The 16,124-nt window shown below is 42.2% G+C and overlaps 1 protein-coding gene across 1 annotated transcript in view; it reads left to right on the top strand.

The window, feature by feature from the left end:
• The window catches only part of MERTK (MER proto-oncogene, tyrosine kinase), an 88,327-nt gene that overhangs the window by 39,091 nt on the left and 33,112 nt on the right, over nucleotides 1–16,124 (top strand). Inside the window, exons 5-7 of the mRNA XM_072951461.1 lie at nucleotides 6,475–6,561; nucleotides 9,059–9,174; nucleotides 14,479–14,662. Of these exons, the coding sequence (XP_072807562.1) occupies nucleotides 6,475–6,561; nucleotides 9,059–9,174; nucleotides 14,479–14,662 (387 nt within the window). The remainder of the gene's footprint in view (nucleotides 1–6,474; nucleotides 6,562–9,058; nucleotides 9,175–14,478; nucleotides 14,663–16,124) is intronic.

Raw genomic sequence — 16,124 nt, forward strand, 5'->3', positions numbered from 1 at the left:
TTTTTTTAGGAAGTGCTCATTCTACATTTAAATCCACATTTAGAAAGCAACTAAGCGAGTTTTGGTTTTAGGTAATTGGATATAGTTCTTAATACTCATTGTAATAACAAAAGTAATAATAGTAACTAGAATTTGTATAAATCAATTCATAATTCTCAGTGCTTTTGATAAAGATTTACTTTGAGCCTCATAGCGACCTGTGATGTAGTTAGACATTTTTTAATTCCCATTTTACAGATCAGGAAAAAATTTGAAGGAATTAGGGGACCCATTTGCCTAAGTGCTAGTCTTTGTATGGCCACTGGAACGATCCTCATAAAACACAGGTTAGAGGACACTTAGAGGACAAATCCTGTCCCATATGTTCCCTCTGCTTAGAACCTTCCCTCACCACCTAGGATAAATTTGGCCCCTTCCCTCCCCTTAAGTCCTTCCTCAGAGGACATTTCTCAAGGAGCCACCTCTGACCCTCCTGTTTAAAATCACAACCACTTCTCCACGCACTCCTGACCCTCTGATCCTCTTCTGTTTTTCCATGGTACTAATCACCTTCTCATAGAGCATGCAGTTTACTTATTTATTATGGTTTTTATTTCTCACCCATTTCCCTCCATGAGAGTATGAGCTCTAGAAGGGCAGAGATCCTTGTTTTATTCCCGGATAGATTCCAAGTGCCTGGGGAAACATCTGGCATATAGTAAGTACTCAGTAAATGTTTGTTGAGTGAATGAATTCAAGGAAGTTATTGAGGTCCAACTTGGTAAGTGTAAGTCCTTCATTTATGCAGCGTGTTTTTCTGTTCCTTGCCTCTTTGGGTAGAAAGATGAATACTAGGGGAAAAAATTAAAAGGTCAGGATTGCTTAACCCCAAACTCAAAGAACTGCCCCAACCGAGCTCTTACAAGCTGCTTCCTCCGCACTTCTCATTGTCCGTCCCTCAGGGGAGCATCCTGTTGCTGAATGTTCCATCAAAGTCCTTATGTCAGAGGCTATATTTTTTTATTGAAGTATATTCAGTTTACAATGTTGTGTCCATTTCTGGTGTACAGCACAATGCTTCAGTCATAAATGTACATATGTATATTCATTTTCATATTTTTATTATAGGTTACAAGATATTGGATATAGTTCTCTATGCTATACAGTATAAACTTGTTTTTTTAACTATTTTATAAATAGTATCTGCAAGTCTCGGATTCCCAATTTATCCCTTCCTACCCCTTTCCCCCCTGGTAACCATACATTTGTTCTCCGGGTCTGTGAGTCTGTTTCTCTTTTGTAAATAAGTTCATTTGTGTCATTTTTTTTTTTAGAGTCTACATATAACTGATATAATATGGTATTTTTCTTTCTCTTTCTGGCTTACTTCACTTTGAATGACAATCTCCAGGTCCATCTGTGTTGCTGCAAATGGCGTTATTTTTATTCTTTTTTATGGCTGAGTAATATTCCATTGTGTTTGTGTATATACACCGCACCTTCTTTATCCAGTCATCTGTCAATGGGCATTTAGGTTGTTTCTGTGTCTTGGCTGTTGTAAATGTGCTGCTGTGAACAGGGGGATAGAGGCTATCTTTTTTTAAACCAGTAGAGGGCCAAGCAAGAGCAGCATGAACTGTCATAGCAGAGTTGGGTGAGATGTGATGGAGAAAGGGAGATGGCCCAGGAGAAGGGAACACAGCAAAGGGTGATGTGGAGGCTCTGGTGCCAAGGACACTCAGGAGAGCAGGTAGTAGGGTGGAGACTTGAGGGGTGGTGCATGATTTTCTCCCTGGATAGCCACAAGGGTCTGGGCTGTAAACCGTCAAAGTCTCTTCCAACCTGGTGGTTATTGTTCATCCAGAGGAAGAACAGAAAAGTGAGGGGCAGCTGTCTTTCTTCATGCACATTGGTTGCTGTATTCAATGCAGGCTTGTAGATGAGTCTCCAGCTGGGAAGCTGTGTCATTAAACCAAAAATGTGTAACTGAATCCATTGAGCAAAGAAGCCTGTATCTGGCCTTAAGTTTTGGCCCATCTAGTTGGCTTGAGTTTGAACCAGTTCCCATTTCTCTCTGCTGGCGTCTGTTTGGCCTGCAGGCATGAACCACCTCATCATCCCGGGAAGAAATGCTCTCATAGGAGCTTTGGCCTCTTGTGGGCAGTTCTGACTCGGGGTGGGTGCCTTGTGCCAGGGAATTGGCTCCAGACTGTGGTCCTGACTTTGTGTGTGCACTCTGAAGAGAAACAGGACTGAAGAACAGTGGGTCTCAGTGATCTTATTTGGGGATCTGTAACTGGAGAGCGGATCCCAAGGACATAAATCCATCCAGGGCTGCTCTTCCCCGCAACGACAAGTTGGGAATGTGACCTGTAGTTTGTACTGAAGTATTTCCCAAGAGTTTTGACAAGAGTAATTGAAGTGGAAGGACTGGTTTTTGCCTGTAAATGTCTGCTCGAATATATAAAAAATGTCAGTTGCATAGCAACTCCCAGTGTCTCCTGATGGAGCCAAAGCTGAGTTTTCTAAATATAAGCCAAGTTTTGCAAGTTCACGGAGCCTGGCGAAATGGGCATCTCAGTTGGGAGCTTACGACCTGGGAGGTTAAAGGTGCCGCTTCATTTCACTGAGAGCCCAATGTCCCAGGCCAGCCTGTGAAATAGCGATCAGCTCTGGAGCCCCAGGTGGTGGCTTAAAGGGGTCAGTGTCGCCATCCTCACCCAGTGTCTTCTTTCCCAGAATGAACAGCTGACAAAGTGCGCATGTCCCGATGCTATGCTGGTTCTTCTTTTTCACCTTCTGCATCCTTATCTCTCCCTCACTTTACAAAAGAAAAGAGACCTCCCTCTGACTTACCTGGAGTCACTACGGGGCACCAGTTCTCAAAGTAAAACTGTTTGAATCCGCTGTGCACTAAATAAGTGTAAGGATAATCAGTCTAGAAGAACGTTTGTTTTCCAGTTTCATTCCATATGTGTAATTTTGTCACCGAGAAATGCCATAGGGCAATTAATCAATGACTTTCAAACACACCTGTGTGTGCCAGTAGGAGAAAATTCTGCAGGGGAAGTGGAAAAGTCACGATGGAAAACCGATTGCTGGGGAGACCCAGCTTCACCCACTGAAGCTGGGTCTCCCATCCCATTAATAATTAGGTTGCATAGGACTCTAAAGGAGTTTCCCTTTACAATGTCAGGATATTCCGGGTACCTGAAGTTACATTTTTTTTTCGAAGTTACATTTTTTTTTTTGAAGCTGTTTAAATTATGAACAAGTTAAGATGCAAACCTCCAAATGGGTAAGAGGCTACATATATTTTTCAAAGTTCTTTGGGAGGAATACAAGCAGAAGATACAAAGACTCCTTGAGGCAGTGGGGTCACAGATGTCCTTTTATAGATGTGGCTGATGGGTTTGAAATAAATATTCCTCTTCAATGAAATAAATATTTTCTAGATCATCACACAAACTGTTAGCAGTTTCATCTCTCATGAGAGGAGGTGACCTGATGTGCAAAGAGCTGGCTCCTAACTGGAACTTTAGCCTCCTAGCACTTGGACTTAGAGGATCTAATTAAGCAATCTAACTTGGGATTTTCCTGCAGTCTGAGGGAAAACCTCCTCATCTTGGAAAAGTGAAATATCTGAAGCAGGTGTCATATTCTGATCTGATATTATTTAGAAGAAGTCAGAGGTCACCACAGAACTGTAGGACAGAGATGCCCAGCTTCAGTGCTCCCTTGAGGGGCCATGTCTAGCCAACAGAGCTCAGATACCAGGACAGACTTCCATCTGGATGGAAAGAACAAACAGCCAGCACTGACTTTTCTGTGCACAGCTCACCCCTCAGGAGAGGCACCAACACAAAGAGGATGGGACTTGCGTTTCTTCCTAGAACTTCTCCCAGGCCGCGTGGCCCGGCCTCAGTGCAGCATTGGCCACGCGGGCATCCAACGTGGATGCTCTTTCTCGGCTGATGCCCAGCTTGGTTTTCCTTGGCAGCTTGTTTCAAATATTTAATTACTCCGTTAGTGACAAGCTTTGGATTTTAAAATGATCAGATGGAAAATGTCCTGCACAAGTAGCTGGATAGAAGAAAACAAAATCAGCCTTTCAGGCAAGAAGCAAATGGTGGCGTGTTTTCAAGAATTTTATCTGTCTTTCTCCAGTTCATGGCCTAAACTCTGTGCCAGATGACGCCTTGTGTACCAGAGAAGGTTTCCAGATTCAGCTAGATGATATATATGGCTATGCTTTTAAGAAATAACCTAAAAAGTTTTAGAATAATTTTATTAGATTTATAGAAAAATTGTGTACCATCTTGAAGAGTATTCCCATTAAACCCTACCTCCTGCCACAATCATTAACATCTTTTATTGACTGGTGTGGTGCATTTGTTACAATTAATGAACCAATCCTGATTCATCATGTTTTAACAACTATACTTAATGTGACATAGTACAGTGTACCATAAAAAGATTATTTCACTTCCTTATATCCATTGCATTATTTTTAGAACTTAGCAAAATAAAGCAGGAATGAAAGATTCACCAATAGGTTTGTAGGTTCAGCTTCTCCAGAGAGATGATCACAGGCATTTTTGAGATTTTTGGGAGGCAGTGGAACTTCCGGCTACTTGATGTCTTGTTGAGCAGCCATTCCAGGCATGCCTCTTTTTTTTTTAATTTTATTTTTTATTGCAGTGTAGTTGATTTACAATGTTAGTTTCAGGTGTACAGCAAAGCAATTCAGTTAAACGTGTGTGTGTATATATATATATTTCAGATTCTTTCCCTTTATGTTATTACAAGATACTGAATATTGTTCCCTGTGCTCTACAGTAGATCCCTGTTGTTTTATGTATAGTAGCCCCAAACTCCTAATTTATCCCTCCCCAATCCTTTCCCCTTTGATAACTACGGTTTGTTTTCCAAGCATGCCTCTTTATCTCATTGAAATGTCCCTTCAGTAAATGTAAGCCTTAAAGCAGCGTGAGCTGATGATTCTGTCTCTGAAAGTTCCTGGCACATCATAATTAAAGTCTATCCTTTATTCAGATTTCCTTAGTTTTTGTCTAATGTCCTTTCTCTGCTCCAGGGTTTAGTTGTCATGTCTGCTTAGTCTCCTCTTGGTTGTGACAGTTTCTCAAACTTTCCTTATTTTCAGTGACCTTGACAGTTTTGAGGAGTCCCAGTCAGGCTTTTTTGTAGATCGTCGCACAGCTTGAACCAGTCTGATGTTTTTCTCCTTTATTCTTGTGATGAGACTTGGGTGATGTGTTTTGGGGAGGAGACCACAGAGGGGAAGTGCTATCTTCACATGACTTCATGGTTGGTCTTGACCTTGACCCTCTGAGCTAATGTTTGTCAGTTTCTCCCCTCTGAAGTTTTCTGATTCCTCTTTCCGTACTGTCCTCTCTGGAAGGAAGTTCTGTGCGGCCCCCGTGTCAGGAGTCAGGGGCTAAGTTCATCCTCCCTGGGGGCAGAGCAGCTACATAAATCACTTGGGATTCTTCAGTATTTTTGTCTCTTCTCACTCTGTTTATCTAGTCATTTGTTTATAATGGTATAGGGTCATGGATGCTCATTTTATACTTTGGGTTGCAATTTAATGCTACTTTATTTTCTTGCTCAAACTGTTCCAGCTTTGGCCGTTGGGAGTTCGTGCAGTTGGCTCCTGTGTCTCTTTGCCGTACCCCCATCACTCTGTGCGTGTGTGTGTGTGTGTGTGTGTGTGTGTGTTGTATTTTGCTCCAGGCTCACCTCATCTTTCTTGCTGCAACCTGAGACTCAGCCATTTCTCCGAGGAGCCTGGCAGAGTAGTGTTAGAAACCAGGACCTGGATTACCTCTCTTCTTTTATCCTCAAAATTAAAGAAGCAGCTACTGTTTTTCATTTCCAAGGTGTCTTCAAACCTCTGAAATGATAGAATTTTTCTTCCTTCAGCACTAGTGTCTTGTCTTCAAGTCATAGCAATGCCTCATGTTTATATAATAATTCCTCCAATTTTTACTATTACAAAAGGATTCATTACAACAGACCATCTGAAGTATTGAAATCTGTGACTTTTATCCTACTGTTTCTGGTACCCTGACACGTCCACAGCGTGTGACCTACGGTACACTGGGCACTGAGCGGCAGGGGGTTGTCTGGGCCAGAATCAGAAACCCAACTTTTCTTGATATTGGGGCCATTCCCATTCCTCCTTGCAGAAATTTAACAGCTGAACGGTACAACTTTGTTAACTAATATCTCACCATTGGGGGAAAATAAAAGATTTTAATGAATTGCAGCTGCCTTTTAGACCCATGCTTTGCTCCTGGTACCTAGGGTTTAATCTCAGGTTTGTTTTTCAAACACCACCCCATTTTTTAAATTAACTTTGCATTTATGGCTTGAAGCAGTGAACCAAGAAAAGTATGCTGAGACACCGTAGGATTCTGATAAACAGCAGCCTGTCTCTCTGCGGCTGGTCTAATGGGTCTCCTTCTGTTCCAGGGCTGACCGAGACCGCAGTCTTCAGTTGTGAGGCCCACAACGACAAAGGACTGACTGTGTCCAAGGGCGCACAGATCAACATCAAAGGTGAGCGGCGGAGCTGGGTCCCCCCACGTGTTCCGGGAGCAGATGGGGAGGTGCCGTGTGAGCTCTGTAACCACTTGCCTGGGTTTGAGCCCTGGCTTCCCTTTGTGACCTTGGACAAGTCACTTAACCTCGCTGACTTCAGTGTTCCCCTCTGGAAAATGGGGATAATTACAAAACCTACCTCTTCTTGAGGCTTACATGAGATAATCCAGTCAAAGTACTCACAATGGGGCCTGACACGTGTCTTTGATATATATCAGCTGTTTCTGCTCAGTCTGAGAAGAAAATAGGCTGAAATGCTCTCCCTTGATCATCTTCCTGTTTTCACTTTTCGCTTTTACCCTGAACTAGTCCCCATTACCGCTTGGAAAGCTCCCAGGGTAGGAGCAGCTTGGGGCACTGATCTGAGAATGGGCTCCGTCCTTCCCTGGGCAGCTGGGGCTGCAGCCAGTCTCCACCAGCAGCTGCTCTGAGAGAGGGAGAAGGTCACAGTTACTCCTTTTTGGGGACCCAGGGCTCCGGTCCCTCTTTCTCCTAATCCCCCCTCCCTCTTGCTTCCTCTGAGCTGGGATGTAACGTAAAGAAAGGCAGGTGCTTGAAGGCTCCCCTCTGCCTCTTCCTCCTCCTTCTGTGGGACCAAAGATATTTAAACCTGAAACTTGAAAGGAAAAAGAAAACCTAAATACTGTCCTTTTATCCGTTTTCAAATCATCTTCTTTAGCCTTTCTCCTAGAAATTCAAGCAAATGTTATGTTTTAGTATTTGCTTCTAATTTAAATACTGAGAAGGAAATGTTGAATTCATTTTCCTTTTGGTCTTAATTCTTGGGGAAACAATACAAGGGAAAAGCAGAATGTGAATAATGAGTGAAAGTTTGGGTCATGCACAACAAGAGACTCAAAATGACAGAAGAAGTCGTGCTTTAAAGGGGGCTAATGTTTCACTGCAGCAGATCCACTGGTTGAGGCTAAAAGTTCATTGGAAGGGAAAAAGCAAACTGAAAGTTACTCCGGGAGGAACTGTATGACTTCCTTCCTTCACTCCGAATCCTGTTCTTACAATTTTCAAAAGAAATGTTGGGAATTTCAGGAATTCATGAGTGGGCATGAATTTATAAAGACATTTTCATAAAGTATAAACATCTTAAAGTTTAAAAATCTGTAAAATGACAAGCATTTCTTTAATTTTGTGCTTTCAGGCAGAATCTCTTCTGAGACTTTAAAAAAAATAAATCTTATTTCTAAAACTTATGTTTGGGACTTCCATTTATTTAAAAATGTATATCAAAGCAGTCAAGACTTCCTTCTCATCTGTTAGCAGCTGTAGTGTATGTGGCCAAAGTTTGATCTGGAAAAGCAGAGCATCTATTTAGGGAAGTGAGTCAGACAAAATGCTGACTCTTTCCCATTCATCAGGCTGTGTGGTAAAACTGAAACTCCCGAACATGGTACCCGCGAATGCTTAATATGGTCCCAGCCTTCCTTCCCCCATCACCCTCACCACCGCGGCACCTCCCTTAGACCTCATGCCTGTGTTAGCTCATTTAGTCCTCACTGCAGTCCAAGGAGCCGTGCCGTCACTGTCCCCCTTAACAGAAGAGGGAACTGGGTTTAGAGGGGGCATTGAACCGTGCCGTGGCCAGACAGCTGGCTAAGCACTGACCAGACTCCCCTGCCCCAGCCTCTAGTGTGCCCTGTGGAGGGACAGGAGCCCTGGGGTCAGCCAGACCTGAGTTCAGATCTCCATTCTACTGCTTACGAGCCCTGTGACCTTGAGCCTGCTTTCAGCTTCTCTGGTCCTCAGTTTCCTCATCCGTAGGTGAGGACTGGAAGGCGACTTCTCTGATAGGGCTCTAGTAATGGTGAAATGAAGTCCGTAAGGTTCCTGGCACCTAGTAAGCACTCGAAAACATTAGTCATCATTTTGGGTGAAAAGTGTGGTTATGACTGTTCATTAAGAGTTAAATTAGCACAAGAAAATAAAGACCCCCAAACTTGAGATCTTTGTTGGATTCTGATTTAAGTATCTCTTCGCGTACCACGTGCAGCTGAGGTCACCACACGTTCATCATGGTATGTCCTGCCCCCACCTCCCTGCAAGCAGGTGCAGTTGGTTCTCTGCTTGAACTGATTCTTGCTGGCTTCTTCAGCCTGGAAAGCTTCCTTCCTCCGAGACACGCAGATGTACACGTGTGCACACGCATGCATGCTCCCGCGACAGCCCTCTTCTGTCAGCATAAAGCGCTCATCTCATCACTGGGCAGGAAAACAGGTGCATGTTCCACTTCTCTGGCCCAGGCAGAGCCATCCTATCACTGCAAGACGGATCTGGAGGCAAATACCACCACCCTGGTGAAGGGTGGCTCCTTTTAAAACTTGTATTTAATTTTCCCAATCTCAAGGAACAGAAATAGGCTTGGTATTAATGCATTTATTTGGTAGCTGTGGCCTCCTGTGGCTTACAATTGTGTTCACGCGTGTCTTTGTTTTCTACGTAGCAATTCCCTCCCCACCAACTGAAGTCAGGGTCCACAGCAGTACCGCGCACAGCATCCTGATCTCCTGGGTCCTGGGTTTTGATGGATACTCCCCGTTCAGCAATTGCAGCATTCAGGTAAACCTCCAGGGTCAAGAGAGAACCCACTGCGTGGTGCTCTGTGGGTCTGCCTGGTTTTCCTTCCTCCTGAGGATGGGCATGGAGATTAGTTCAACAGCTCTGTTAGGAATCCCTTGACCTCTCCCTGCTCAAAGTCCACCAGACATGCGCTGTTTTGTGATGTTCTGCCCTTTGGGACTCTGCCTCCTTCCTGTGTGTGGTCCAGGCCCAACTAGAGGAGAAATACGTTTCCAAGATAGAACGTCCTGAGACAGTAAAGAATTTTTTTTTTTAATTTTTGTTGTGGGGGAGGTGATTGGGTTTATTTATTTATTTATTTTTGATGGAGATACTGGGGATTGAACCCAGGACCTCATGCATGCTACATATGCACTCTACCATTGACCTATACCCTCCCCCACCCCCCAAGAATTAATTCTTAAGGTGCAAAAACGCATCTGGCTTGTGAACTCCCAGGCATTTGAGGAGCCAGGTATGTTCCAGCCCAGCTCCTCCTGGGTTGGTGGCTACAAAGGACAGAAAAGCAAGCACAAAATGGATCATCTTCACCATTAAACGTAGCACCCGAGGCTGTGGCTGCCAGGGAAACCTGGGGATGACAGGCCCTGCAGAGTCATCACCCATTTTTAGCCACTGCCTAAAACTGTATAAAATAGAGCTGTAAGAAATAGAGGTTAGCCATCCTAAAATGATACCTTGCCATGATGTAGGCTCTGCTCTGAGCGTTCGCTGCATAAACAGGGAAGGGTAGCAGCAACAGTACCTTTGGCTGCGTGCCGCCACCCCCTCCCCACCCCCGTGATGGCCAAGGGACTCTACCGACATTACCTTACTTAAAACCCACACCAGCACTGGCAGGCCCAGAGGGCACACACAGCCTGTGACAGCCAAACCAGAATTCAAGCCCAGGAAACTCCAACGCCCAAAGCCATGCTCAGGACCATCTGCTTCTCCGAGTCTCAGAAGAGACACTGCATGTGGGAGCAGGTAGTTGAGCACATGTGGATGATCCTCTGAATACGTTCTGCCTTGTACTTGATCATTCAGTAGGGTCAGGAGTTGTGCTTAGTTTTATAAATGTCTGATTTTATTAGATAAAAACATATTAACCTGACACAGACCAGTCATGCCAACCCAACTGAGAGAGGTGACTTTCAAAGAATTTTGCGTGTTGACCACCAGATGTTTTTAGTACCAAAGGGAGTTTGTTTCTCTGCTCCCATTACCTCCCACTCTTTTCTAACAGCTGTTCCTCCTCTGAATTGGAAAAAACATGTATTATCCCCAAAATAGTCTCCACCCTCACCCTGCTACCCACACACAGCCTTGCTTAATTCTTACCCAACTTTATTTGTAAACCTCCCAAGTATGGGTAAGTGTTAGGAATTCTCCTTGTGTCTACAAAGTCTAACCAGGGATGCCCCTTTTTTGAACAGCCTTTTTGAAATATATTTTACATATCATAATATTTACCTATTTAAAGCATACAATTCAATGATTTTTAGTATATTCAGAATTCTGCAATCATCACCGCTATCTAATTGGGTCTATGTTTATAAGAGTAATTGGCCTGTTTTCTTGTGTTACCTTTTTCGGGCTTTGGTATCAAGATGATACTGGCCTTATAGAAAGAGTTGGGAACTGTTCCCTCCTCTTCCATGTCTTGGAAGAATTTATGAAAGGTTGATGTTTGTGCTTCTTCAGATATTTTATAGAGATTACCAGTGAAGCCATCTGGCCCTAAGCTTTCCTTTGTGGGAAGTTTTTTGAATATTAGCCCAATCTTTTTACTCAGTAGAGATATATTCAGATTTTCTATTTCTTCATGAGTCAGTTTTGATAGTTTGTGTGTTTCTAGGAATTTTTTTCCATTTTTCTTACATTATCTAATTTGTTGATGTACAATTGTTTATAATATTCCATTAGAACCTTTTTTCCTTGGAGGTGAGTAGTAATGTCCCCTCTTTCATTCCTGATTTTAATCATTTGAGTTGTCTCTCTTATTTTTCTTGATCAGCCTAACTAAATGTTTTGTCAATTTTATTGATTTTTTTTTTTGGAAGAAGCAACTTTGGGGCTCATTAATTTTTTCTGTTGTTTTTCTATTCTCTGCTTCATTCATTTCTGCCCTAATGTTTATTTCCTTTCTTCTGTTTACTTTGGCTTAATTTGCTCCCAACTAACCACTGCATTAGCTGCATACCATGAGTTTTGGTATGAAGGGGGGAGGTTCCCATTCATCTCAAGTTGTTTATTTTTTATCATTTTTCTTGAATTTCTTCTTTGTTCTACTGGTTATTCAGGAATGCGTTGTTTAATTTTCACTTAGTTGTGAATTCTCAGCTTTTCTTCCTTTGTTGATTGTGTTTAGAAGATATACTTAGTATGATTTGCATCCTGTTAAATCTGCTAAGGCTTGTTGTATGGCCTAGCATATGATCTATCCTGGAAAATGCTCCACATGCACTTGAGGAGAAGCTGTGTTCAGCTGTGGTTGGGTGGAGTGTTTCTATGTCTGTTAGGTCTAACTGGTTGAGAGTCTCATTCATGTCTTCCATTTCCTTGTTAATCTTCTGTCTTGTAGTTTCATCTGTTATTGAAAGTGAAGAACTGAGGTCTCGACTATTATTCTTGAATTATCTCTTTCTCTCTTCAACTTCTATCAGTTTTTGCTTCATGTATTTCAGGACTCTGTTGTTTTGGGAACAACCAGGACCTGTTTCCCTGCATATGAACATGGCTGTCCCTATATATAAACATAAATGGAGCATGGATCAGCCTTTTTTTTTTTTTTTGTAATTGAGGCATAGTTTCAGGTGTACAACATAGTGATTCAAAATTGTTATAGATTATACTCCATTTATAGTTATTATAAAATATTGGCTATATTTCATGTGTGGATCAGCCTTTTTAAAAATTGTTTCAAGTTGCTGAGCTGTTTAAAGAGTCAGTGGGGACATAAGACTCCTTCCCTTGGGAGGATGTTACCTTTTGGGGGACTGAGGAAGAGTAACACCCCACCTTGAGAAGAGTGGGTTTCAGAGTAAGGTGAGGTGGAGTAAGATGGTTGGCAGGGCCTGAAATCATCAGGCTACACCTGATGTACAGATGGAAGATGATCATGAACAAGCTTCACTTACTCTCTTTCTCTTTGCCTGGGCTTTGGGTAGCCATGGAAAAGCCAAAGCAAAGAGGGAGAGAGTGAGAAATCATCTTGTGACTGCCAAACCGCGGCCCTGCTTGCCCACCTTGCATCCTATGGGGCTGGACATGGTTATTCTCTCTGTGCCCCACCAGCTGGCCCATTCTCCTTTCCATCTCTGGTAGGGTTACCAGATTTAGCAAATAAGAACACAGTTACTTTACATGCTGAAGTACACGAGCGATTTTGTGACATACCTGTACCTGTAATTATTTGTTATTTATCTGAAATTTAAATATAACTGGCTGTCCTTTATTTTCCTTGGCAGTCCTAGTGAGAACTAATCAATGTGAAGGTGTCCCCAGAAGTGATACTTCCGTATTCTGTTGATGAGCAGTGTATTCCCATTTCTGAAGGGACCAAGTATAGTTTTGTAGCAGATTCCTAGTTCGTTACAATTTTAGACTCTGACTTGGTGACAAATGAATGTTTTGGACAAGATTCAGGTCCACCCACTAGCAGGACACACCCTCTCACTTCCTTTGGTCCTGACATTTCTTTCTTCACCCATTTTTGGGCTACAGACTCCATTTCTATTTTTAACTCCCTCACATAGGTCTTGCTGTTTCGTGCCCTCTTTTCCCCCAGGACCCACTGAGCACTGTTAAAGAAACCCTGTCTTCTTCTAGGAATGTACTCTCAGAGAGTGACCCTGGGCCTGGAAACGCTCCAGCGGGTTTCCCATTTCCGGAAGTGGGACGGGGTGGAGAGCCACGGCTTCCTCCACGTTAGTTTTTGTGCTTGGTCACCAGGAAGTAGGTGCAGAGTCTAAAGTGAAGAAACAAAAGGTAATTTCTGCCAACAGCCACCACCAAGATAAGCACACAGCCCCTTGTTGGTCTTGGTGGCTCCTCAGGCCAACTAGTCCCTTCTTGTCACCCAGGGAGTCTGTGGATCTGAGTCAGAGGTGAGACTTGGCCCCAACACCACCCTCTGGGTATCCATCCACTCAGGGACTGGAACTCCAAAATGTTGATTTGTGACATCCTTGGTCTAAATTTCAAACATACATATCTTGAAATAACAGCATTGTGTGTCCACAGCCCATATTTCCAAGCCCATTATTATTGGGAATACATTTTGTGGGTTTAAGACTTTTTCCCCAGTTGTTTTTGGTGGCTTCTGTTTTATCTGATACTATTTTGTCTTTTCTGATTTTATAAGTATGACATGTTTTAGAAATTGTGAAAAACATACAATGAGAGAAAACTCTCCATGATCGCCTTTCCTAGATAAGAGATATCCTTAAGGGAAAAGCTGGAAGTTTAGCATCCCCTCTCTTGCCTGTGCCTGCAGAGGACATCTGGAGAGGGATGTGGAGAGACAGGTGGAGTTTATGGAGGGAAAGATGAGGTGCGAGAACTCAGAGGAAAGAGCTGATAGACTTTAAAGAGGTTTAGAGAAAAGTTTGTTGGGTGAAGTGCAAATGACCCTTTCCCATATCTCCCCACTAAAAAAATACTAGAAAATCTACATTATCTGTGTATGCTTTTGGAGTTGAATTTACATTGGGGTGGTAATGGGAGGTAGGAATAAAGGACATGTTAAAATTAGCCTCAAGACAGGAGCAGAATTCCTCAGGTTACATAGTGAAAATAAATAGTTTTTTTTTAAGTATCTCACCTTCTAAAGTAGGATTTGGTAAATGTTTTTTCTTTAAAGGGTCATGTAGTAAGTATTTTAGGTTTTGCCACCACAAATGATGTCTGTTGTCTTGACTGCTTAGTCTGTGAAACAGCTGAAAGGAAAGATCGTGAATTGAAGTGATTCCGAGAGAGGACAGGCTCTGTTTTATTTTACATTGTAATATAAATTATACTAATTACAGTAGCATAATGATAATTATTTGCTCTATTACCTGCCGAAGTGAGAACACTTATTTTAGGCATTTTTCATTAGGTCCTCAGTTGTTGCTCAGGTCAGGAGCATGAGTAACACTCAGTAATGCTGGTGGGAAATTCAGGGTGCGGCCGGAAAGGAAGCAGGTACTTCCCCTCTGCGGAGAGGAAGTACCCTGTACACCAAATGCACGAATGCCCCGTGCCTGACATTCCTACCACCTGACTAACGCCTGGTCCACATTTTCACTCTTCATGTAGGTCCAGGAAGTTGATCTGCTGAGTAATGGCTCAGTTATGGTTTTTAACACCTCTGCTTCCCCACATCTGTATCAAATCGAGCAGCTGCAAGCTCTGGCTAATTACAGCATCGGTGTGTCCTGCATGAATGAAGTCGGCTGGTCTGCAGTGAGCCCTTGGATTCTGGCCAGCACGACCGAAGGAGGTAATTCCTGGGGTTCAGCATGGATGTTGTGCCTGACGGCATGCGATGAAGCAAATCCTTCCTGGTGGCCTGATTTAGAGTTTAAGTTTTGCTCTGCGTGGCCTTTAATTATATAATAGTTGTTACTCATAGCATCAAACTCAAGAAAACTAACAAATGTGAAGTTGGCTAATGTTCACCAAGCACCTGCTATGTGCCAGGGGCCATCTTGGGTATTTTACATGCATTATTTCAACAGATCCTCATAACAACCATATGAAGTGGGTACTATTATCCTTATAGTATTTTTTACAACAAATTTTATTTACATCTGTAAACTTTATTTTCCATGTGCTGCTTTTGATTTCTGAGATTGTCTATTTTTTCTGTGAGTCCTGCAATGAATGCTGTAGTCCGTTAAGTTTCAATTGTTCAGTTTCTGTTATTTCCTAATTTAGAGCTCTAGATTACTCAGAACCTCTTTCCTGCCCTCAACTCTGGACTTACATAATCAGTGCTCTCATCTTCATTCGGGCTGTAGGACAGGTCTGGGTCACAAGATGCTGGGGCTTAATCCTTGCACAAATGAAACTAGTGCCAAGGCTGTGAAATATCTTAAGTGAGAGGGGAAAACCTTTGAGAACAATTTCTATGTGCCGTTTCATTTTCATCCAGTTACAAACACTTTCTGATTTCTGTTTTGATTTCTTCCTGAGCTATTGGTTATTTTGGCGCTTATCGTAAATACTAGGTTAGAAATATTAGTTTCTAAATATTTTGGAATTTCCCAGAAATCTTTGTCATATTGATTTCTGATTTCATTCTCTTGAGGCCAAAGAGCATAATTTGTATCACTTGAATCCTCTGAAATGTGCTGAGACTCATTCTGTGGCCCAGAGCATGATCCACTTTGATAAATGTTCCATGTGCACTTGAAGAGAATGTGTGTTCTGCTCTTATTAGGTGAAATGTTCTATAAATGTCAACTTGGTCAAGTTTGTTGATGGTATTTTTCAAATTGTATTCTTAGTGATTTTCTGCCTCTTTTTCCTATCAGTGATTTAGAGAGGTGCATTGAAATCTCCGATTATGATTGTGAGTTTATCTGTTACTGTTTGTAACTCTAGCAGGTCAAATATTTTGAAGTTCTATTATTTGTGCATAAATGCTTAATATTACAATGCTCTCCTAGTAAATTGGCCACTTTATCGCTATGAACTTATTTTCTTTACCTTTGTTAATATTATTTTCTGTGAAACCTATTTTGTCCGATATTAGTAGAGCCATTTTAGCTTTCTTTTGATTACATGGCATGTCTTTTATTCATAGTTATTTTTAACTTATTTATATCTGTATATTCAAGGTGCGTTTCATAGAGGCAGTGCTTTACTTCACAATCCTTGCCTTTAAATTGGGGTATTTAATCCATTAAAATGCATGGTATCATTCATAAAATAGGTAGAGTTACATCGATTGTATTTTC

This window comes from Vicugna pacos, chromosome 28 (genome assembly GCF_048564905.1).
Source record: "Vicugna pacos chromosome 28, VicPac4, whole genome shotgun sequence".
Classification (NCBI taxonomy): Eukaryota; Metazoa; Chordata; class Mammalia; order Artiodactyla; family Camelidae; genus Vicugna; species Vicugna pacos.